The sequence below is a fragment of the Megascapheus bottae genome, chromosome 2 (assembly GCF_031878675.1).
Source record: "Megascapheus bottae isolate mThoBot1 chromosome 2, mThoBot2.hap1, whole genome shotgun sequence".
NCBI lineage: Eukaryota > Metazoa > Chordata > Mammalia > Rodentia > Geomyidae > Megascapheus > Megascapheus bottae.
In genome coordinates this window covers 57,741,823-57,767,764 of record NC_143510.1, presented here as the reverse complement: position 1 = coordinate 57,767,764, position 25,942 = coordinate 57,741,823, and the positions used below count along the sequence as shown (strand labels likewise).

The window sequence follows — 25,942 nt, the reverse complement described above, 5'->3', positions numbered from 1 at the left end:
TATGAAATAAAATGTCATAGGTTTTTATGTCTATGTAGTTATGTTTATTTGCTCTGTTTGATTGATAGTTGGGGAAAAGAAGTAGGAAATAAAATAGGGTCAGGAGGACTCATTTTCCCTTAGACTAACCTGGTATTCCTTCTGTGACATGAAATCAGGGGACTGAGTGAAGAATTGTATTCTACAATAAGAAATGATTCTTGTAGATAATAAGGTACAAGGACATGGAATTATACTACACTGTACCAATTTGTAAGCTAAAACAAAAAAGCCCCTTCAGAGTTCTATCATTGTAAACATGAGCTGCTTTTATACTTTGATCTTCTTGACTTGTTTTAAATGACAGGGCTAAATTTTTCTAACATTCTCAGAACCCACATCCATCTCTTGCTTAGCTTCAGGGTGAAGCCATGATAAGAGACCCATTCATCTGGCTGATTGCAGCATGATGGGATGGTCCTGAAACAGACTGGAAATATAGGTGCTAGAGAAAGGATATGCTGCTTCAGACAGGCGAGTCCGGCTCTCTGTATCATAATACAGAGATTCAGACTTCACAGGGACAAAGCTGTCGTACCAACTGTGAAGAAAATTTGGTGGTGGGCACAGTGAATGATCAGTCAGTGCTAGGCAGAAACAGAGCTTTGTATTCAATTAGTAATTCTCTGTTCTTGAATGACAAGTTGGCTTGGCAGGAAAGGGCTAGGTCCTGACTTCAAACCTCAGCAACACTCTGTGTGTGTGTGTGTGTGTGTGTGTGTGTGTGTGTGTGTGTGTGTGTGTGTGATCCCAGAGGCAATGGATAGTACCAGAGAGAATAGCTTTCTCAACATAGATTCAGACATTGCAAGTGATGGCAGAATCAATTGTTGGCCAGACTTGGAGTGGAGAGAAGAAAAAGAATCTGATGCTCTTACCTGTTACCCAGTTTTAATTCTCTTCTCTTACTTTTTTTTTTTAAGAGAGTGCAAGTTTATTGGATAGAGAAAGGACTGCAGCAAAACAGACACTCCATAGAGAGAGGCCCCAGGCCTGGCAATGGGAGGGCAAACAATATAATATTGAGGTTCGTCCCCTATTTGCTCCCCTGGCTTTGTGTAGATGCCTGATTGCTCCAGCTCTTCTCAGTAGCTGATTCAAGGCATTATGGGAAGAAAAGGTGTCATGATGGGCCCCAAGTTATCTGTTATATATCATGTCCACCACTTTAAATCTCTATCTAACTATAATCAAATAAGCTTAATTCATTCTCCCTTATTCCCCGATCCTGGTTGATAACCCTTCACTTCCATTAGGGGATGAAGGCAACAATCACTCTTTGCTGATTCTTACTAAGAGTGGGGTGGTTCTCTTCCACTTACTTCACTATAAGTCTATTCTTTTGGCCAGTGGTCATCAACTCTAAAGAAAACTAAGGGAAGTTGTATATAGAATTCTAGGAAAAAAATGTGTGTTTTTTTTATGAATGAAGCGAATGTGTATTGGAAGGTAAGCAGAAAACTGAGTTGAGGGTAGGTGTTAGGGGGGAATCCTGGTAGAAATGTGCACAGGAAGCTGGCTAGACAGGCTTCAGGCATGAAGAGGACAGGGCAGAAGGCCACTATTGCTTAGTATGTGCTGGCTGACATAGATAGCCCTGGGCGTGTTTCAGGCTCTATTCTGACATGAAAGTATGATATAATATGATTGTAGCAATGCTTTAAACAGCAACAATGTCTAATATCTATTTGATACCACTTTAACAAATTCTAAACATCAATGAAGCAACAGATTTTCTGAAGTTTGCTGTTTCTCCTCCCTCCTTTCCTTCCTTCTCCATTCCATTCTTTTCTTCTTCAACATGTTTACTTTCTACCTTCCTGCCTTAGCCTCCAGAGGGCTGGGATTATAGGTACATGTCATCACATCACATATTTTAAACTCACAACATTTACAAAGACTTTCATGAGGTAGCTTGCATTCTATTTCTTATTTTCCAAGGGAGACTGACAAATAGGAAAACAGCATGACCCAGGCCATGCAATTAATATGGAGTAGAGCTGGCACTGGAGCCCAGGTATGTTTTGATTCTAGACATGAGACCCCAAGAACTAGCCTGTACTGTTTTGAAAACTGAAAATCTTGGCCTGCTTAGTTTAGTGGTAAAAGTGCTTGTTTAGCATGCACAAGGCACTAGGTTCAATCCTTAGCACCACATTTCCTGGAAAACACTTAGAATAATCATGGAAGAGAGGCAGGAATCATGGTTTATATTGTTTTTTACTCCCCCCACTGGAGTTTGAATTCAGGGACTCTCATATGATAGGCTGGTGCTTTACCACATGAATCAGTCTCCTGCCCTAAATTCTTCCTAATTATTATTATTTTTTAAACTTCTTTTTTTGGGGGGGGCAGTCTTGGGCTTGAGCTTAGGGCCTGAGCACTGTCTTTGAGTTTTTTCAAGGCTAGAACCCTACCACTTGAGTCACAGCACCACATCTGGCTTTTTCTACGTATGTGGAACTGAGGACTCAAACCCAGGTCTTCATGCATGCTAGGCAGGCACTCTACCATAAGGCAAAACTCCTGGCCCTTCCTGATTATTTTGAAGATAGAATCTAGTAACTCTTTTCCCCAGGCTGGTCTTTAATTGCCAATATCCAGATCTTAGCTCCTGAATACCTAGGATTGCAGGCCTGAGCCACTGGTGCCTGGGATAGCTTATACTTCTGTCTGTCCCATATAGCTAAAACCAAATACAAATGGTGAGGAATTCAATGCAAATTTAAAATCATATAACTATGTAAGTTAGTAAATATATACTTAAATTGAGTAACATAGTATAATGACTTTCATGTGGTTGAGTGCTAAGATGCTGAAAATAACTCTTAGAAATAAAATGTTTTATAACTTGAAAGTTTTTTGCTATTTTTAAAAAAGCTATCCCAACCAATTATTTCCTAGATTTAGGAAAAGATGATAGAGAAAGCAGCTTGTATCATTTTGCTCTATTCATCTATGGTTAATTGTATGTGATAAAAAATTAAAAACCTATAAAAGATACACTTTGAATAATGAGCCAAGAGCAAGCTTCGCAAGAACCATCGTTCTCAACACAACCAAACCACTGCATCCATCGTTTATGCAGCTAATAGTCCTGAGTGTGTCTCCACTGATGAATGAGGCTTTATTTTTTAATCAGTATCATCATTAATAGATCAATAAGACACAAATGCAGAAGCCCATTCCCAGAGAAACGCAAAAGCTTCCAGTAGTCTGAAAATGAGCTTTCAAATGTTGCCTTTGGAGGTTTGTTTAATTATTAAAAACAACAGACCATCCCTGCCCCATACAAGCCATTTGGAGGAAAGAAACTGAACTGGGATGAACTTATTTGTGGCACAAACACCTCCTCTGACTGCTCTTACATTCACTTGGGAACTGTAAGGGAATTATTTTTCACACCTAAATGCATTGTATCTCTATATAGTAAAAGGGAAAACCAAAATGTAATTAGGTGGCAAAAAAAAGTTTGGAGAAAAATACTTGAAATATGCATAGCTTTAACTGGTCAGAGACACCCTAGATTTGTTCTCTAATGAATGATCAATGGAGTCTCAGGATATTACTTTCCAGCTCCCCTTTTCCCCTTAAGAATAGCAGCTACAGTGGTGCTTTTCTAAAAGATGTAATCATTCACAATCAGCTTTTCTCTCTCTCTTTTTTATTGTCAGGATAATGTATAGAGGGGTTACAGTTACATTTGTAAGGCATAGGTGCATTTACTTTCAGCTTCTCTTTTGCAAGTACATTTGTACTCTCCTCAAAGACAGGCAATGGTTTAAGGGAAGAGAATACATTGAATTCCTTTGTCAGAACCCTTATGCTCAGGGCAAGAAATAATATTATGTAGAATTAGCTCCCACTTTCAGGTTTTCTCTTTTGTCAAAGTGCATTTATACTTTTGTAGCTCCAATATGTAGTCAATATGAATATCAGACTCATTACTGGAACAGAAAAAAAATATCACAGTGCCCACGTTTTTTTTTAATAGATGTATATTTGTGTGCTGTGGTCAATCTAACTTTGATTTTAAAAAAGAAGTGACATGATGAAAGGGTCGGCACTGAGCAAGATGTATTGTACTCGTACTCGTACTCATAAGGTGATTGACTTGAAACCCTTTGGTACAGCTATTTAAAGATATTTTTTAAAAATCAAGGCATGGCACTGGTGGCTTACATCTGTAATCCTACCTACAGAGGAGGCTGAGATCTGAGGATTGCTGTTTGAAGCCAGCCTGGGCAGGAAAGTCCCTGAGTCTGTTATCTCCAATAAACTACTTAGAAAAAGCCAGAAGTGATGCTGTGGCTTAAGTGGTTGAATGCTAGCCTTGAGCACCATGAGGATTAGGGTCAGGCCTTGAGTTCAAGACCCAGGGTTAAGTAAAGAAATCACATCACAGAAAGATACAATACTGATGGGGCAGTTTATAAACCCTGTTACCCAAGAGGCAGAGATTGGAGGTTTAAGGTCAGCCAAGGCAAAAAAGCTAGTGAGACCCAATCTCATTCAACAAGTCAGGTATTGTGGTCCCCTGGGTAAAACCACCAGTCCATGTCTGAAAAATGACTGTAGCAAAAAGAAAAAGGATGGCAGTGTGGCTAAAGGGGTGGAATGGCTGGAAAGGCCTTGGGTGCAAATCACAGCACTGCTAAAACAATTAAAAAGATATAGTAGTGTTGCTAAAAGATGAAAAAGTCAAGGAGCATGACAGCCATCCTTCTGGGTGTGTTTATTGCTATTTTAATATTTTTAAGTGGTCAGAATTCTGAATTTTGACAGTGCCACTTTAAGAGCTCAATCTAGTTGCTTCACAGTGTTGTAAATCAAAGAACTGACTGGGCCCCCTGATAGTCTGCCAGAATGGAGCAGTGGGACAGGCCAACCACATGTCTGTAGTTACAGTTTCCGCTGTGTACAATCAATGGCTAACTCCCTGGGTTAGGCTCTATTTGTTTTGTTATGAAGACCGTTTTTCTAGTAGCAAACCTAGTACAATTCAGCGATGATTTCTATGTAAAAAGTTAAGACTGTCCCCAAACACACCCCATCCCTTAATCCTAAACTACTAGCCTTACTAACCAAATCAGGACTTTGATTCTTTTCTAAGAGGTCACCACTGGATTGCTTCACCCTGGGACAGGTGCCATAATGTCTCCAAGTGTCCTTTGCTCAGAGTTTATTAACAGGAATGTCTTGCTCAAAAGCCTACAGTTTCACGGTGATTGAATCAAAAGATGCGTGTGGAGGTATGTTTCTCATACACAGCCTTTTTTTTCTGGGTGTCCATCTCAAGCAATAACCTGCAACTAGTGAGGTGTCCAGTCTGCATGAGGGGCTGTGTGGGGGAGGAGGGAAGTGTGTCTCCAGTTCCTTCTGCAGAATAAGTTGAGCCCAGTGAAGCTCTTATACACCTGAATGCTGCTGTACCACTGGAACGCGGATACCCAATGGAAGAAAGCCAGAGATAAAGAAATTGTAAACTTAAGAGTTTACCAGTAGTCAGGTGTCAATGGCTCAGATGCTAACATCTGAGGATTGTGGTTCAAACCTAACCAAAGCAGAGGAATCACCAAGTAACTAGCAGAAAGCCCCAAGTGGAGCTATAGCTCAAATGGTAATCAACCTTGTGCAAACAAAGCTAAGTGATAGTATGAGGCCCTGAGTTCAAGACTTAGTACCACCACAAGAAGAAAATAAAATGAAGAAGAAAAATAATATAGCTTTATCCAGCGTGCCAGCTAAATACAGAATCTGGCATTTGGAGCCAGCAAGTTGGCCCAAATATACCCTGATCTAATAATGACATACAGAGTAACCTAAACCTCTGGGGTTTTCGTTCAGAGAGTTTATGTTGAATGAGTACTATAAAACTTTCAAGCCACATGAACACATGTCCGTATGTTGTGCCAGAACCAAGGCGCCTCTTCTTCTATCTCCAAGCTCATATTTTCAAAAGCAGCAGCCAGTCTTGGAAGGAAGGACTCTGTACGTCAGCTACACTAAGACCATTTGTGCTCTGGGACTGGCAGCTTACCTTCACGGCATGATGTGAAGTATTAGGCATTTATGGAAAATGGGAGAAAAGTGAATTCATGTATTATGAGGAGAAAAAGGAAAAATAGAGCATAATTATTCTAGCAAGAAAGCTACTAAATGATTTTAAAAAGCTTCTTAAAAATTTTAAACCTAGGGCCAGGAGTTTGGCCTACTGATAGAGTGCTTGCCTAGCATGCACGAAGACTGGGTTCAATTCCTCAGTACCACATACATAGAAAAAGCTGGAAGTGGTGCTGTGGCTCAAGTGGTAGAGTGCTAGCACTGTCCAAGGGCCATGCTCAGGCCCAGAGTTCAAGCCCCAGGACTGGCAAAATGAAAAAGTTTAAACCTACAGAAGAGTTCAGAGAATAATGCAAGGAATGTTCAATACTTTTTGTTTAGATTTATCAACTTCTAACACCTACCAAATTGGCTTTATCTTCACTTTCTGTATTTCACCGTATATATGCATATACTTGTATGTATGCATGTATGCATACACGCATGCAATATGCATATGTACATGTATACATATAGGAATATACATGCACATATCCAAAAATACATATACACATATACCCACACAAATATGTGGACTAATTTTATTTTCAGAGCTATTTGAAAGTAAGCTGTAGACATTATTTTACTTAAGCAAATATTTTTAAGAATAAGGATATACTTTATAAGAATTTTCTTTTTATAACCTTAGTATCAGTAATATACACAGAAAAATTAACATTAGCCGGGAGTTTGGTCTAGTGGTTAAAGTGCTTGCCTAGCATGCATGAGGACCCAGGTTCAATTCCTTGGTACCACATACATAGAAAAAAGCCGGAAGTGGTGCTGAGGCTCAAGTGGTAGAGCTCTAGCCTTGAGAAAGTCCAAGGACAGTGCTCAGGCCCTGAGCTCAAATCCAGGACTGGCAAAAAAAAAAAAAAAATAACATTAAATGAGGTAACTTAATATGTAGTGTATTTTCCCATTGTGCTTAAACTTTCCATAACTTTTGGATTTTGATCAGCATTTAGTGAATGTTTACACACTACATTTGGTTATTTGGTTATTCTTTTTGTTAGACTTTTCAGTAATTATGAGTGTGTGTGTGTGTGTGTGTGTGTGTGTGTGTGTGTACACATGCCCATGCGTGCATGCATGCGTGCACCAGTCCTCAAGCTTGAACTTAAGGCCTGGACTCTGTCTCTGAGCTTTTTGGCTCAAGAACAGAACTCTACCACATGAGCCACAGCTCCATTCTGACTTCTTGATGGTTAATTGGAAGTAAGAGTCTCATGGACCTTCCTGCCTGGGCTGGCAATCCTCAGATGTCAGCCTCTTAAGTGGTTAAGATTACAGATGTGGAATCTCAGAGTTGTTTTGATTTGCATTGCTTTTATGGCCAGAGATGTGGAGCATTTCTTCATGAGTCTATAGGTCATTCTTATTTCTTCAGAGAAGTCTCTCTTTAAGTCTTTGGCCCATCTTTTAATGGGATGGTTGTTTCTTTGGAGATGGCCATGATGAAGAAATCCAACAACAACAGATGCTGGCAGGGATGTGGCCAGGAGGGATGGCTACTACACTGTTGGTGGGAGTGTAAACTCATTTAAGTACTATGCAAAGCAGTATGGCAGTTCCTCAAAAGACTAAACATAGAGCTCCCCTATGACCCAGAAATTCCACTACTGGGCATTTAACCATTGGTCCAGAAACAAGGACACAGAATCCACTAGCACAACAATGTCCATTGCAGTACTATTTACCATAGTGAAGATATGGAACCAACCCAGATGCCCCTCAGTTGATGAGTGGATCAACAAAATGTATATTTATGCACAATGGAATTCTATGCTGCCATCGGAAAGAACAACATCACACCATTTGTGAGGAAATGGAAAGACTTGGAAAAAATCATATTAAGTGAAGTAATCCAGACCCAAAGGAACATAGGCTCAATGGTTTCCCTCATCTGTAATAATTAGTACACATCCAAAACTCTCCTAGCAGAGGATTACAATAGCTCAAACCCTAGATACATAAGGCCATATAGGATGAGGCCAAATTAATGGACCTCCAGGACATGGAAACAAGAGCTTAATTATAAGTGACTGTTACTCTTTATGTATTATGTTTTTCTCCCTTGTCTTGCCCTTTGGTTAATCTCATATTGTTACTGTATCCCACTTTATTATCTGGTATATTATATAGATGCTTACCTTTTTATTTGAAATAGAGGAAAAATGAGGGGAGAGAGTGGGGGAAGGGAAATGGGAACAAAAACATAAGAAGGGATATCAATGTGTGAGAAGTAATGTACCCTCTATCTGGTGAATATAACTGTAACTCCTCTGAACATTGAAATAAAAAAAATACATTTAAAAAAAGATTATAGATGTGAACTACTGGCATTCAACTCCTGCCCCTCTCCCCCTTTTTTTCAAAATCCAGGCACTAGGAAGTGGCACTATTCAAAGTTAGTAGAAGACCAGGCTTAAGTGAAAAAGTTCAGGGACAGCGTCCTGGTTCTGAGATGCCGCCACCACCACAGCTACTACCACTGAAAACAAAATAAAACAAAATCCAGGCATTGGTGACTCATGCCTATAAATCCCCAGGACACTGAGATCTGAGGATTGTAGTTCAAAGTCAGTCTGGGTAGAACAATCCAAGAGATTCTGTCTCCAGTTAACCAGCAGAATTGTGGATTAAGTGGTAGACCACCAACTGTGAACAAGAAAGTCTAGTGAGAGTGTAAGGTCCTGAGTTCCATGAATAAACCAAATCCTTTTTTCCCACTTCCGAACCATGTAATACATCCTCATTGTAGTCAGGATCATGTCAAGGGGTTAGGGTTGGCCCTCATCCCACACATCACTCCATCCTCTCCCTCCTGTATTTGTTTTCAGTTTGTACAATGTCTACAGTGTGAATAAAACATAATTGAAGTTACAAACTTTAAGTCTCACAGGACCATGGCTTTGCTTGCGTTTCTTTTTAAATTTCATGAAATCAAAAAGAGAAACAATTCCGTTTACATAGTTATGCCTCTGCTGCATCTTGGTGCATTTCCTCCATTTCCTTGTTTGTAAATATGAGGAAATCAATAGTACCCCGTTAAGAATATAGCTCAGAACAATGGTTGGCCCAGAAAAGCCTTATATAAACACTAGCTCTTGATGTTGTTTTTGTTATTAAGCATAGTAATCTATTTATACCATTGGGTATTTCACAACTACCAACAGTGCCTAATGAAAGAAGAAAGAAATCAGGCAAACTGGTTTAACTGGTTTCTAGAGTTTGAAAATTAGATAGAACCACAAATACCAGCCCATGAAACAAACAAGGGTGGGGTAGAGAAAGCCCAGAAGTGAAAGAAGTAACAGTTGGTCAGCAGGTAGATAACTTTCCCCTGGGTTTATTATTCTTCCCCAAGTATACTATCTCAAGTTTAAAAAGGAAGTAAGCAGGTGCCACTGGCTTACATCTGTAATCCTAGCTATGCAGAAGGCTGAGATCTGAAGACTGAGATTTGAAGCTGGCAGAAGCCCATGAGACTTATATCTCCAACCAATCAGCAAAAAGTCGGAAGTGGAATTGGGCAAGCATCCAGGCTCTGAGTTCAAACCCCAGTACTGGTACAATTACCCCAAACAAACAAGAGTTGTTGGGAGACCATATGACAGGCAGAGTTCAACCCAAATGTAAGCCTACAGTGCTATCTGTTTGTTCAGTTATAAATACACAATTTACATTCTTCATGGGATATATACTGAGGACCCAACACATAACTCAGGTTCCCATTCCATTTATTCCAAAGAACCTACCTTCTCCAAGAGTCCTCTGCAGCAAGTCATGCTTGGCTTGGAGTTTTGTGATGAGATTACTGCCTTCTAAATACTCTCTGAGTTTCTGTAAAAGGCAAGGTTAATAATTAAAAAAAAAATCTATACAAATGTCAAGGAACTTCTAGATAATTAAAACCCAGCCCTATTTATCTTCTAGGTCCCAGAATTTGGCTACTCAAACTGTGATTGCCAGGCCAGTTTCAAGCAACACTTAGAAACCTAGCCAAAAAAAAGAGACTTAGCTGGGTGTGAGTGGTTCACTCCTATAACCCTAGCTACTCAGAAGGCTGAGATTTGAGAACTGAGGTTTGAAGCTAGCCCAGGCAGGAAAGTCTGTGATGCTACTATCATCAGTTAACTACCCCAAAGCTGGAAGTGAAGCTGTTGCTCAAGTGGTAGAGTGCTAGCCTGGAGCAAATAAAATAAAATAAAATAAAAGACCAGGGTCAGCACCCAGGTTCTGAGTTCAAGCATCAGGACCAGCTTGCGAGTATGCCTACACACACACACACACACACACACACACACACACACACACACACACACACACACACACAGCCTGCATTTTTAACAATCTCTCCTGGGTGACATGTTAAAAATTTAAATGTGTTATTCTAAAGCAATCCTGACAATTCCTAAACTCTACCCACACTGCCTGGACCAGAACCCCTGAGGGTAGACTGGAATCTATATTTTATTCAAGATCCTTCCTCTCCCTCCTGTCCCCCAGCTGGGAAACCCTGCATTTAGGCTCTGTTCAGAGCAGTTTGGGACTGAGGATGGGCACACCATGAAGTAGAACTGCTCTGTCTCTTGCTGGTTTGCTCTTCTCTTGGCGATGCTGGGCTTGCTTAGGTAAGTTTCAGAGACAGTGGATTTCACAGATTCTGTAGAGCGGCTGTGCTGGAAGCATTCTGACACATCGTAGTCCTCGATGGTGACCATATCCTGGATGGTCTGTAAAGTGGCTTCTGTCGTTTTCTTGACCTGTAATGAAACACATTGCTCATGTGAGGACACACTTTTATGAATTGTATACAAACTCTATGAAAGCCCATTCTGCCACGTAGAGATGAGGACAGGATCCTTCTGGCCCTGTGGATTGCAAAACTTACTAGAGAAGACAATGTCACCAACACAAGAAGGATACTGCTATCAATTTCCTTTAAAACAAAAAAGCGTTTGTCTTATTCATTTATGTTTTGTGCCCATATCGGGCCGCAAACCCAGGGTCTGGTTGTTGTCTTTAAGCTTTTCTGCTGGCATTGTACCATTTGAGCCATAACTCCATTTCTGGCTTTTTGAGTAATTGGAGATAAGAATCTCATGAATCTTCTTGCCATCGAAGAATAATCCTCAGATTTTAGCCTTGTGAGGAGTAGCTAGGCTCACAGGCAAGAGCCATCGGCTCCCAGCCTTAAAACCTATAAATGAAGTCTCAGGTGTTTTGCGCCCGCGCTGGCTTTGAACTTTGATCTTCAGATCTCAGCCTCCTGAATGGCTAGGATTACAGGTATAAGCCACTGTGCCAGGCTCCCCTATAGTTTTTTTTTAATCTTGTTTGTTTGGCTCAATAAATGGGAATCATACATTTCCTTTCGAAAGGAGTATTTCATTGTTGGGTCTTCCCAGCAGTGGTCTTCCATGACGGTTTCAACATGCATGTCCTTGATGTTTAAGACTGCACATGTTTCGATGTTTAAGGCAACTTGGATTTCCTTTCTCGAGAACGTTCTATTGAAATAACCCAGTAGAAAACTGGGTTATAAGTCTTTTCTTACTAATTTGTAGACATGCATATGAATCTTCCGTGAGTTACATATTACAAATTCTTTTCCCATTATGTTAGGATGGTGATTCAGGGCCTTGTGCTTGGCAAGCAGGTGCACTATCATTTGAACCGTATCTCTAGTCCTGTAAGAATATTGCTTTTTGTGTCCTTTTAAAGAATGATTTCCCTTTTGCATGATCACAAAGACATTATTCCATGTTATCTTCTAAAAGATTTTAATTCCATTTGTCTCCTAGAAGCATTATTTATTTATGTTTCTTTACATATCAAAAGTTATGTCCTCAAGCCAGGTTTGGTGGTTCACGCCTGTAATCCTAGCTACTCAGGACTGAGATCTGAGGATCGAGGTTCAAAGCCAGCCTGGGCCCTATGCTAAAGTCCAAGAGACTCTTATCTCCAATTAACTACTAGAAAACCATAAGTGGTGTTGTGGCTCCAGGGGTAAGGGCGGTAGCCTTGAGCTGAAGAGCTCAGGGACAACACACAGGCCCAGTAATAGGGTGGTAGCCTTGAGTTGAAGAGCTCAGGGACAGCGCCCAGACCCAGAATTCAAGTTCCATGACTGAAAAAAAAAAGTTATATTCCACTTTTGCTTCTCAAAGTAAAAAATAAATTGATAGTCATATCCTTTTTCCACACAATGTAAAGCATTCTAGTTGCTTTTATCCCTATTGTTTGATATTGTCCTTCCTTCCTTCCTTCCTTCCTTCCTTCCTTCCTTCCTTCCTTCCTCCCTCCCTCCCTCCCTCCCTTCCCTCCCTCCCTCCCTCCCCCCCTCCCTCCCTCTCTCCCTCCGTTTTTCTTTCTTTTTGTACTAGTCTTGGAGCTTGAACTCAGGACCTGGGTGTTATCCCTTAGCTTTTCTTGCTCAAGGCAGGCATTCTACCACTTGAGCCACAGCTCCACATTTGACTTTTTGGTGGTTAATGGGAGATGAGTCTCATGGGCTCTTCTGCCTGGACTGGCTTTGAATTATGAATCTCAGATTTCAGCCTTCTAAGAAGCTAGGATTATAGGCATGAGACACCAGCTCTTGGCTTGGCTCTACTTTTTTGGAACTGGTGCTGTCAGTTTCATTTCTGCAAGTAAGCATAATGGATAGTAGAAGATAAATAACTGCACATGGACATAATTAAACAGCACAGTGAGAACAAAGGAAGATATTTGTAGGAGAGGATCACAAGGTCTCAATAGCTATGTGCATATGATCGAATAAAATGATGATTATCAAAATGAACTTCAAGAAATGGAAGCAGGAATTTTTTTTATTGTACTGTTTGTGTTTGTTTGTGTGTGTGTGTGTGTTTATCTTTTCCCCATCTTTCACTGTTGTTGATTGCTGCACCCTTTGTCTTGTCTGTAAGTTTATCTGACAAAGGGTGAACCGATTCAGCAGAGAAACCCACTAGTCACTATGTTGGAAATGAACTATACAACTTTGATGGGAGGGAAGTCAAGAGGGGAAAAATGGAGAGAATGAGGGAGGGGGTGACACTGTACAAAAGGAAATGTACTCATTGCCTGACTTATGTAACTGTAATTCCTCTGTTCGTCACCTTTACAATTAAAAATTTAAAACAATCTAAAAAAAGAAATTGTCAGGACAAATAAAGGATGTGACTGTAGCCACCAGATATTAGAGTGGAGAGTCTGTTCTCTCCCTTGGGATACTGTCTGCGAAGACAACACCAACTTCTCATGCACACAGCCATGTTAACAAGGTACAAGGGACACAATAATGCAAATACAGCTAACATGACGAGTGTGATGATTTTCCAGCAGCAGCACAAAACACAGGTATGATGCCAAGCAAAAGGCTTGACAAGAAATTCATGCAGGGGGACATACCCAGACAGCCTGAACTCTAAGCTGTGGATAAAAACACATGATGAGGTAAGCAGCAACTTCAGTGACTTTTTGTTTTATTCTGTGTTTGTGCTAGTACTGGGGAAGGGGGTTTGAACTCAGGGCCCAGGATCTGTCCTTTACATTTATTTTTGTTCAAGGATAGTGGTCTGCCACTTGGGATACCACTCCAAATTCCAGCTTTTTGATGGTAATGGTTAATTGGAGATAAGTGTCTCACACACTTCAAACTGTGATCTTCAGATCTCAGACTTGTGAAGAAGCTGGGATTTCAGGCGTGAGCCACTGGCATTTAGCCTTCAGTAGTGTAGACTGATTTCTTTTGTCTTTTTTCCGTCCTTTGGGGAAAACAAGAAACTCATTTGATGATCTCATTTCCCAAGCTCATTGCTTTAGTTTGCTAAGGCAAATATGAACTCAGGTATTTTCAACAACAAACTTTATCACATCTAATTCTAGGAGAGAGATGTCTAAGATCAAAGTGTAGGCCTGCCAGGTGGTCCCTTCTAAGGGAAGGATCAGTCTGAGCCCTTTTTGCTATAACATCCATCTTCTCTTCAGGTCTTCCCACATTATCTTTTTGATTTTTTTTTCCCCCCGAGTCTCTGTGTCCAAATCCCCTCCACACTTTTTTCTTGTTCATCTCTGCAGAGACCCTTTCTTGGTCACGTTCTGAGCCACTAAGGGGTTAGCACTTTCAACATATGAATTTAGGATGAGCACAATTCGTGCCATAATCTACCTTGTGCTGTTTTACGGCCTTGCCCCCCGTCTTGACACCAGGAATATTTGTCCTTCGGGACTCGTTACTCTTTGTGAATGTGAGCCCCATCTTTCAATCCCTCCCCTACTTAGCTACTGCCTCCTTGTTACTACTGACCTCATATGTATTTTAATTATAGCATAAGATCATTTTGGATGTATTGAAAATTAGCAGAAAGGGACCGTGCACACAGGCAGGCACACACACACACACACACACACACACACACACACACACACACAGAGTTTGGATTAATACCATAGTTAATTAGCTTAGAGTACAGAGACTTATTGCCAAGGCAGGTTGCAGATGGGGAGTGGCAAAGCAGAGCATCTTGCCATGTTCATTCTCCCCTCTTCATCCCCACAATGGGATGCAGGTGCTCCTGATCCGGTGTTGGAGAAGGTGTTGCCAGGTCTGAAAACAAAATAGCTTAACCTTTGCTGCCTTACAAGGTTTTATTGACATCATCGTCACAGAGGCATTCATATGATTCATCTGTGCGCCTACACCAAAGGGGATCTTGACAAATACTGAGGTCTCCTGATGTTTGAACAAAATTTGTTCTTGGCAATCATATCACAGAATCCAATACCCTTGGGGCCCTTGGGACACAACTCTACTATCAGTAATGTCCCAGAAAACCTGTTCCCTGCAGTCTACTCTGGCTCTGATTTAGTGGATTTCCCCTGTCCACATGGGTGGATCTGCTAGTGTCTGTGGTCTGGGAAGTATGATCCTAAATCCATTTCTATGAGCACTGGCCACACAAATATATTCACAGGTTTGTTTCCACTTCTTGTGGGGCAACTTGAAGTCAGGAAGTGGCAATCTTACTCATCTTTCTGTTTCCAGTGACTAGCACCCTTCCCAGACCACAGCAGGAAACGTTTGTTGAATGAAAGATGGAAGTTGAAGTCATCTGGAATGGATATTTAGCACACATTTGCATTGATTTGCAAGCTCAAAGCACTGCGTTCAAACACCAAGTACCATCAACAAAACAACACCGCCTCCTACCCGCCTGCCCTGCCAGTCCATCCAGTTTTCAGTTTTGGCTAGCATGATGATATCACTTTGGTGTAGGTAGTTATCTTTTATTTGGTCTTTCTCTTGTACCTCATCTGTGGAAGAATGCTGACAAGGTGAGGATACTTTATTAAGATGGAGTTTCTGGTCAGAGAAAATCTGATATAACAATTACAATTGAGTAGTTACGAAGCACTGTATCTTATACTAAGTCTTAAAGGAATCTGAAAACTCCCCCTGAAGGCTTGCTCGCGGATTCCTGTAAGCCAGCCTTCTGTTGCCGTCACTGGTTTTATGGGAAATTTTAGAGAAACATGACGTTTCTGTCTTGGGGAAATAAAATTTCTCTTTCCTCACTGCCCATGCCACAAAAATGGTCTCAATCTGCCTGAAGTCTGGTTCATTATTGTTGAAAATATCTTGTGTAAGGAATATTTTTTTGAAACAGTATAAAATTCTCCTTAATGACCTGCAGATGGAAGAGTTTAAGCACTAGGAAAAGATTTTAAATGCTAGCTTTTCCGCACTCAGGGCTATGGGTTTATTAAGAACTGTTGGCAAGCTGACTGGAGTCACAGGCTGCTTTTCCTTTTCCCCTTAGTCTTCACAGTCCCGTGGCTTCATATTTGTTTTGTGTTTTGTTTTTAAACTTTTTGATGCTAGTTCTGGGGCTTGAATTCAGCCTGGACACTGTCCCTGAGCTACTTGGGCTCAAGGCTCAGATCTCTTACTTTCTAGGTGAGTTTCCTGTCCTAGCCCTTGTGAACTTTATAGCAAAGAAATAATGTGCCAGTGAGATCTCTACTTTCTGGACCAAGGATTGGGACAAATGGTCTGAAAATGGTATCTAGTACTTAAAATCAACATTATCCTAAAATTATAGAAGCATAGAGATTTAACTTAACATAATTTATTTTTCTGGGTTTTTATTTTTATTGTTTTGAGCCTCTTGGAGCTAATAAAGAGAGGAGGGACTGCAAGCAAAGGGGACAGTAACCTACTGAGATTCAACCAGAGGCTTCCACTGAAACAAAGTAGTAACAGGAGTGGCCCTGCGGCAGAAGTTTTAGGGCAAAAATGTAAAGTCTACTGTGAAGGAGCCGGAGGGAGAAGTCCCAACTTTAGTTTGGAAAAGTCCAGTAAATGATAAGAATAGAGAAAGGTATCAAGGATGAGGTGTAGTTTACTTTTAAAGTGTTGACTTTAAGAATAATGCTTACTCAGTTTTGATGTTACCCTCTAAATTATTAAAAGAAAACAGAAGATAAGTAATAAAGCTAGGTGATAGCTGGTCCCTCTCTAATTCACCAAAGCAATGCCCGGTACTAGGTGTTCTTTAAAACTCCCAACTGGGAGTTTCACCACAACACTGAGGTCCTCCAGATGCAAACATGCAGCATAATTCAAGTGAGGACTCATGATAAGAACTTCAACAGGTAAACATAGAAGTTATAAAATGACCATAAGTGTCACAACCCATTGTGACATGAAGCCCTTCCCAAACCTTTTATGATGTGTAAGTTCCTGGGGCCATTTCACAATTGCATATTGCTCTTCTTTCTTTTTTCCTTTTTCGTCTTCTTCCTTCCTTTCTTTTTTCTTTTTTTTTTGGTCCCAGTCCTGGGGCTTGAACTCAGGGCCTGGACACTGTCCCTGAACTGCTTTAGCTCAAGGCTTGTACACTATCACCTGAGCCACAGCACCACTTCCTGCATTTTCTGAACAGTTTACTGGAGATAAGAATTGCATGGACTTTGCCACCCAGGCTGGCTTTGAACCATGATCCTCAGATTTCAGCCTCCTGACTAGCTAGAATTACAAGCATGAGTCACTTGCACCAGCTCTCTCTCTCTTTCCCTCCCTCTCCCTCTCCCTCTCCTTGTCCTTCCCCTCACTTTAGGGCAGCTATTGTTAACTCAAATATCTTCAAGGGCCAAATAAGTCTGACAAAGAGCTAAGTGGGGAGACTGGAAAGTATGGCAATCAAGAAGAATGTAGTGTATATCTGAGGATAGTTGTCTACTGCTCAGCTATAGCTTATTATCCTCCAGCAGAAATACAGGCCCTGAAGGACCAGATTTATTTCCTTCCTTCCTACCTTTTCTCTGCTTTTTTTTAGAGCAGGATATTGATATTTTCATATAAAACCTACAATTTTTTCCCCAGTCCTGGGACTTGAACTCAGGGCGTGGGCCTGTAGGTTAGCACTCTATCCCTTGAGCCCCAGCACCACTTCTGCCCTTTTCTGTTTATGTGGTACTAAGGAATTGAACCCAGGGCTTCATGCATGCTAGGCAAGTACTCTACCACTAAACTATCTTCCCAGACCAAAACCTACAATTTTTAAATAGCAGCAACTAACTTTTAAAAATGAAGCACTGTAGAGTAAAGGATAATTGTCCATGTTCCAAAAATGGTGGGCAGGATGTGTGTGTGTATGAGTGTGTATGTGTGTGTGTGTGTGTGTACACTGGTCCTGGGGCTTGAACATATTGGATGCTGTCAGTGGAAATTTTTTCTCAAGGCTGTTTTTTTTTTTTTTTTTTTTTTTTTTAACTTGAGCCACAGCTCCACTTCTGCTATTTGGTGGTTAAGTAGAGATAAAAAATCTCATGGACTTTCCTGCTTGAGATCAAAGTTGAAGCTTGGTCCTCAGATCTCAGCTTCCTGAATAACTAGGATTACAGGTGTGAGCCACCAATGCCTGGCTGGTGAGCAGAATTTTAGCACAGAAATTCCCTTCTAAGGGGACCTTAAGTGGAGAAGATTCATGGCCCTTTAGCTGGACTGTCTATACTTTTATAAACTTGGATGAAATTGTCCCTTGATCTGGACATTCATAACAATTTTTAGCCATTTGAAGTCTTTCTACTTAACGCTCGACATAAAATTTGTACACAGGCAGAGAACTGCTTATTGTTTCTTGTATATTTCATACAAAACATGTCAATTTTCTGCCTTTGCTCTCATCAGTGAGAGAAGAAAATGTATTCTTTCTGGAAGAGAAAGCGCCACATAGTGGATTCCAGTCTCAGCAGGGACAGCTTAGCTGTCCCCAGGCACACCCCTTGTGCAATCTGCCCTCGTGTGAGTCACAGGCTCACTGAGACCTTGTCAATCTTATATTCCTCACAACTCACAAAACACCAGTGATGTCAAAGATACACAACAAATGTTTATTACACAGGAAAGAATAGAGTCATAGTAACAAAGCTCCTTAACTTGTCTCCTAAAGCCTCTTGTCATATGACTTCAGCTTTGCCATCAGCTCATCCCCGAGGAGAACTAAGATGACAACTATTCTGTTCTCTCAGGATGCCTTTGTAAGTATTGAAACATCATTTCCTCCCTCTGTTTTTCATTTTTTTCTTTTTTGAAATACCCATTTCATTGCAGTGGGTATGTAGAAGTGTGTGTGTGTGTGTGTGTGTGTGTGTGTACCCACACTTCTGTGCACAGAAACAGTGAGGTTTGAACTCAGGGCCTGGGGTGGTGTCCTTTAGCCTTTTAACTTGAAGCTGGCACTCATTTGCACAGCATCCCAATTTCTGGCTTTTAGGGTGATTAATTAGAGAAAAGATTCATGGCTTTTCTTGCCCAGGGTGGCTTTGAACTCATCTCAGCCTTCTGAGTAGCTAGGATTATAGGTGTGAGCTACTGTTACCCAACTATGAATCCATTTCTTCTTCTTCTTTTTTTTTTTTTTTCTTTTTGCCAGTGCTGGACTTGAGCTCAGGGCCTGAGCTCTGTCTTTGGGCTTTCTCAAGGTTAGAGCTCTACTACTTGAGCACAGCAACACTTCTGGCTCTTTCTACGTATGTGGTACCGAGGAATCTTTGTGCATGCTAGGCAAGCACTCTACCACTAGGTCCTATGAATCCAGGCCCTATGAATCCATTTTTATGGACAGTAAATCATAAATCACAAGTTATGTTTGCAAAAATCACCAGGCCAATTTATCTGTCTTGAGAACTAATGCTCATGATTATTTAGTTCTCTGAAAGCACCATCTGCCTCCATGAATTGAAAAGGACCTTGTGCTTGCCATGTGTCTATACTGGTTTATATTAGGATCCACAAGTCAGAGGCCTGTACAGGCCAGAGAGTTAACAGGAACAATAGTCCAACCTAAGAAGACTAGGATTTGAACGACTAGGACAAAGTAGAACTGTGACATCCCAGCTCTTTACTTCAGCTGGCAACAAGACCAGAGTTACCAGACTTTCTGGTTTTGTTTCTTCAAGCCAAAACTTTAGAAGCCAAACAAAATAAGTCTGTGGGCTGCCAGGTTTGACCCTATGAAGAACACACTATTTTCCTAGAGTTTAGAAAATGTTTTCCAAATAAAACAGCAGGAGGATATGAAAAGGTTGGAAGCCACTAGATGTGCAAACAGTGGATCTAGCAGGGGCCAATAAACGGCACTAGGTGGGTATTTTGTGGTGTCTGGCCAACAAGCTTTCCTTTGGAAAGGCTCATTTGTGGACTTTATGCAAGATCACACCAGTTGTATCTTGAATAAGGGCTGGTTTTCTTCCTCCAGTAAGACTGGAAGCCAGAAAGCAACAAAAGGTTTGGGTGAAATTATGTTGGATTTAGAAACATACCACTATTTTTTAACAATACAAAGTTCAAAACATCACATTGTAGACTTCAAAGAAAACAAGGTACTTGATGAATTTTGACAATTAACTTGATCAACTAGAAAGTATTTCTTTCTGTTCCACATTCTGTTGTTTCTGGAATTGTGTGTGTCTAGCATACATTATTTCCATATGGAAGCTGTCAATCACAGGACTTTAAGTAGCATCATTTTCTGATTTGGCCAATTAGATAATCCCATCTCCTGTATGTAACTGGCACATCACACTAGGCATAACAAGCCAGCCAATGGAAAGTCAGTTTTATTTCAGAGATGGCAAGTTATAACAAACCATGTGGTTGACACAAAATCCTACCAATACACAGAAAAAAAAAATCACTTCCAAGGGCTAGAAAGAGGCAGGGGAGGAAAATTATTCATGATAATCATATGGCACAAATCTAATACTGTCAGAGGCTGCTGCTAACCTTGACCAATATGTCAGTTCTTTAACCTAGGAAGTTTTATTCAGCTTTGTATAAATTATAACTGAGGTCCTTGGCTAATATAAGAATCAGTTGTATTTCATGTTTTTATGAGAATGTGGATCCAATTGAATACATTTCACCAACAAGTGTATGAGTCACATAATTGTTTCCTGGCTCAACATGTAATTCATATTTCATATTTTATCCCCTTAAATATATGTCAGCAAATAGATATTTTTTCCTAACCTTATTCAATGATTGAAAATGTTTCAAAATATGATGCATTCTTATAAGTAATGCCAACATTCCGTATCAAAAAATTAATGCAGCAAGGTACTGGTGGTTCATGCCTGTAATTCTAGCTAGAAGGCTGAAATCTGAGGATTGTGGTTCAAAGCCAGCCTGGGTGGGAAAGTTTGTGAGACCCTTAACTTCATTTAATCATAGAAAAAAGCTAGAAGTAGAGCTGTGGCCCAGATGGTAGCACACTAGCCTGGCGCAAAAGGAGCTCAGTCACAGCATCCAGGCCCAGAGTTCAAGCTCCAGAACTGATAAAAAGGAAAGAAAGAACAAAAAAACATAAATAAAGGCACAGGAAAGACAAAGACAAGTACGGATCGACTCTCTGGTAGGAATGATTAAGTTATTATCTGTGGAAGAACGTGCGTCTTGGCATTTCCTGTCTTGCAAGCATTGCGGGCCCCTTGTGTGAAGCACATGGTGTAAGGACTGCACAGAGAACAGCAGACATGCTTAACCACGCCTTCCACTGGGTCCACAAGGGCATTAGTTACTGGGCAGAGCAGGAAGCACTTACCTCCTCATTCTCAATTTTGAGTGTAGCCAGTCTGGACTGTAGCTGTTGGTACCTGAGCATGAGCTCTGCCTGGACTGGCTGCTGGGCACTGACTTGACAAACCTGATGGAGAAGCAGAAGCTGCAGTTACAACAGGGCTTCTGAGGCATAGGTCTCCTCGTGAGATGCCACATGAGTTGCATCAATATTCTGAAGATTCCAAATATATCTGACTTTTTTTTTGCCAGTCCCGAGGCTTGAACTCGGGAAGTCGGGGCCTGGGCACTGTCCCTGAACTGTTTTGCTCAAGACTAGCACTCTACCACTTCAGCCACTGCGCCACTTCTGGCTTTTTCTGTTTGGTACTGAAGAATGGAACCCAGGGCTTCACACATGCTAATCAAACACTCTACCACCAAGCCACATCCCCAGATCCAAGCCCCCACACCCCCTTTTCTGAGCCAGGTCTCACTATGCAGTCCTGGCACTCCTTAAACTTACAATCCTCTTGCCTTTGCTGGGATCACAGGCATGTGCTTCTGTATTATATCTTTATATAAACTATGTCTTTACATATACTTTATATATAGTATCTCTATATATTCTTACATATAGGTACATATATGCATATATGCATATAATATATATGTAGTATTTACTTTTTAAAAAAGATTTTATTAACAGATTTTTACATCATATTTCAAATATCATGTTTAACAAACAAGTATTCAAGAAGGGAATCTCTATATGCAATCGCTGGCACATAGATTTTAGAACACAATTAAAATTAAGCTGAGGGTTTGTACATCAGAGATACATATTAATCTATATGATAAAACATTATGTCTATAGAGTACATATTCCATCATATATTTTTATGTCTATGTAGTTATGTTTATAGCTCCAAGACCATGTCCATAACCTTGGGAACCCAAATATTGAGTCATGGCTTTTGTAGTTTGGATCTAATATCCACATATCAAGAAGACCATGCACCTTTTGTTCCTTTGGTCTTGACTTATCTCACTCAACATGATTCACTCTAATTTCATCCACCTCCTAGTGAATGCCATTATTTTATCTTGTCTGATGGCTATGTAGAATTTATATATATATATATATATATATATATATATATATATATATATATATATATCCATTCATTTGCAGTAGGGCAAATGAATGACCCTGGGACTCTGTTCAGGAAGTTTTTGCCTGTGCCTATGAGTTCCAGTGTCTCTCCTACTCTATCATCGAGCAGTTTCAGGGTTTCAGGTTTGATATTGAGGTCTTTGATCTTTTTGAGTTAATGCTTGTGCATGGCGATAGGCTGGGATCCATTTTTAGTTTTCTGCATGGGGCTGCTAGTTTTCTCAACAATAATTGAATAGGCTGTGTTTGTTCCACTGTATATCTCTTTGTCGAATATAAGTTGACTATAGGTATGTGGTTTTATTTCTGGATCTTCTATTCTGTTCCATTGATCTCTGGTCTATTTTTGTGCTAATACCATGCTGTTTTTGTTATTATGGCTCCATAGTAGAGTTTGAAGTCTGTTTTGTTATACCACCTGCATTGCTCTTTTTTTTTTTTTTTTCTAGTCCTGGGCTTGAGCTCAGGGCCTGAGCCCTGTCTTTGTACTTTCTCAAGGCTAGAGCTCTACCACTTGAGTCTCAGCACCATTTCCAGCATTTTTCTATGTATGTGGTACTGAGGAATCGAATCTGGGTCTTCATGCATGCTATCAAGCACTCTACCACTAGGCCAAACTCCCAGCCCTGCATTGCTCTTTTTGCCTAGAATTGCTTTGGCTATTCTAGGTCTTTTGTTGTTCCATATGAACCTTTGGATTATACCTTCTATTTCAATAAAGAATGTCTTTGGGATTTTGATGAGGATTGCATTGAAATTGTGTATCAATTGTCTATGGCCATACCACCCTGAACATGCCCGATCTGGTCTGAAATTGTATATCAATTTTGGCAGTATGGCCATGTTTCTCCCTATCCATGAGCATGGGATGTCCTCTTTATTTCATTAGGTTTTTATAGTTGGTTTTTTTTTTTTTTTTTTTGCCAGTCCTGTGCCTTGAACTCAGGGCCTAAGCACTGTCCTTGGGCTTTCTCAAGGCTAGAGCTCTACCACTTGATCCACAGCACCATTTCTGTTTTTTTTTTTTTCTATATATGTGATACCAAGGAATCAAATGCGGGTCTTCGTGCATGCTAGGCAAGCACGCTTCCACTGTGGTCCCTACAGTTTTCATTAAATAATTCCTTTACGTCTTTGGTTAAGTTAATTCCTAAATATTTTATTCTTTTGGGGGCTATTCCAAATGGGATTATTTTCTTGATTTCTCCTTCTGTTTGTATATTATTGGCTTACAGACAAGTTACTGACTTTTGAAGGCTGATTTTGTATCCTGCCACTTTGCTAAAGTGGTTTATTAGTTCTAGGAGTTTGGGAGTGGAGTTTATTGGGTCATTCAGGTATAGGATCATGTCATCTGCGAATACGAATAGTTTAATTTCTTCTTTCCCTTTGTGGATCCCTTTGATGTCCTTCTCTTGCTTTATTGCTCTGGCTAAGGGTTCCAGCACTATATTGAAGAGAAGTGGAGAGAGTGGGCATCCCTGTCTTGTTCCTGATTTTAAGGTAAATGGTCCTAATAGTATCTACTTTTTTTTTTTTTTGCCAGTCGTGGGGTTGAACTCAAGGCCTGAGCACTGTCCTTGGACTTTACTCAAGGCTAGAGCTATACCACTTGAGCCACAGCACAATTTCCAGGTTTTTTTCTACGTATGTGGTACTGAGGAATCGAACCCAGGCCTTCGTGCATGCTAGGCAAGCACTCTATCACTAGGCTAAACTCCTGGTCTAGTATCTACTACTGGCCTAGTGTCCTGGCCTGATAGTATCTACTTTTAATAGCCATCTCAAGCTTCAGTTTCAAATTGAGAGATGACCTACGTGGCACATGAAGAATATAGTTGTTCAGCCTGGCTACAATCCTGAGGATAGAGCTCTAAATCCACATTCCCAGAATCATGTGTATGAGTGTGAGTGAGTGAGTGTGTGTGTGTGTGTGTGTGTGTGTGTGTGTGTGTGTGTGTTAAACTCAAAGACTGGAAACTTCCTTTTGGCTTTGTATCACAAGGCTGGCATTCTTTCATTTGAGCCATAACTCTACTTCTGGCTTTTTTCTAGTTAACTGGAGATACGGACTTTCTCATGGACTTTCCTCTAGGCTGGCTTGAACTTTGATCCTCAAATGTCTACCTCCTGAGTAGTTAGGACTATAGGATGAACCACTACTACCAGGCTTCTTGTTTCTTTATTTATTTACTTATTGTGTTGGTACCAAAGTTTGAACTCGTGTTACTGTTTCACTTTTCACCCCCTCAGTTTTTCATTTTACACAGATGGATTACCAAGTGTTCTATAATGTACACTGTTAGTTGTATTTTTTTCCTCTGTGCATAGACGATAATAAAAGCAATTATAAATTCATAATTAGTTTGAGTTGCATTAGTTTTGGTACCATTGAATAGAATACTAAATTCATATATAAAGAAGATAAGATCAAATACATAATTTTTGTTGATCATTTTACCATGATGGAGCCCAATATAAATACTTTTTATATTTTTTCTCCATGTAATTTTGTTTGTTGTTGCTTTATGGAAGAGGGGTAGATGGAAATCTTTAGATCAGTAATACACAGAATCTTCAGAGAGACATTCCACTGTACCAGAAAGCCTTCCCCCCCCCCCAGTCCTGGGGCTTGAATTGGCCTGGGCACTGTTCTTGAGCACTTTGCTCAAGGCTAGCACTCGGCCACTTGAGCTCTGGCACCACTTCTGGCTTTTTCTGTGTATGTGGTACCAAGGACTCAAACCCAGGACTTCATCTATGCTAGCAACCATTCTACCACTAGGCTACACTCCTGGCCTGTTTTGTTTTTGATCCAAATGTGAACATAATGGAGTATCATTCAGCCACGAAAAGGCACAAAGTACTGATATATGCTGTAAATCTGAAGTACTCTGAATTATTCTGGGTTGGTTGAGTAGTTACAACACCCGGGCAAGCTGTATATGTATTTGTATAAACCTTGCTTTATAAGGAGATGGTGGATGATCTTGGCAAAATCATGCTGATCTCTTATACAAGGGCAGGAAAGACAAAACAACTGAGAATGCTTACATCTATTGGGTTATAGCATATAAGGAGAGGTATAAGGGAAGAGACAACTCACTGATGTTAAAAACTGTGTGCTACTGACCTCATCACCCATGTGAGACTGAAACTCAAATTTCATGGGTGGACAGAATGCGGTAGGAAACATCTCCATAAATCTCTGTTTATCACTCCTTGGCTCTAAGTTGTCAACTGCATTCTCAATAATGTCCAAGCCTTCATGTCTGGAGGTCTCAAGGTTATATTCTGCGGAGAGATATGTCCTCAGGACTCTGTTCAGACTTGCATGGTAGCCAAGATCACAGCACTTAAAAAGAGAAGAGAGAGAGAACACAATATACAAACATTAACTCAAAATTAAGGACTTAGTTGTGACACAATTATCAGACTCTTAAAGCACAGAGAAAACTTTTTTGTGTGTGTGTGTGTTAAAGTACATTATGAAGAAAGTGAAAAGACAAGCCACAGATCAGAAAAAGTGACTTGTAAATCATGTATCTGAT

The 25,942-nt window shown here is 40.4% G+C and overlaps 1 protein-coding gene across 2 annotated transcripts in view; it reads right to left on the bottom strand.

Annotated features, from left to right (window-relative positions):
- Srgap1 (SLIT-ROBO Rho GTPase activating protein 1) overlaps positions 1-25,942 on the bottom strand; it is a 229,074-nt gene that overhangs the window by 37,863 nt on the left and 165,269 nt on the right. For both annotated transcript variants that reach the window (XM_090327941.1, XM_090327937.1), the window contains exons 7-10: positions 25,525-25,746; positions 21,261-21,362; positions 10,713-10,910; positions 9,903-9,987 (exon numbers count right to left, since the gene is read on the bottom strand). In XM_090327941.1, coding sequence (XP_090184067.1) covers positions 9,903-9,987; positions 10,713-10,910; positions 21,261-21,362; positions 25,525-25,746 — 607 coding nt within the window. The remainder of the gene's footprint in view (positions 1-9,902; positions 9,988-10,712; positions 10,911-21,260; positions 21,363-25,524; positions 25,747-25,942) is intronic.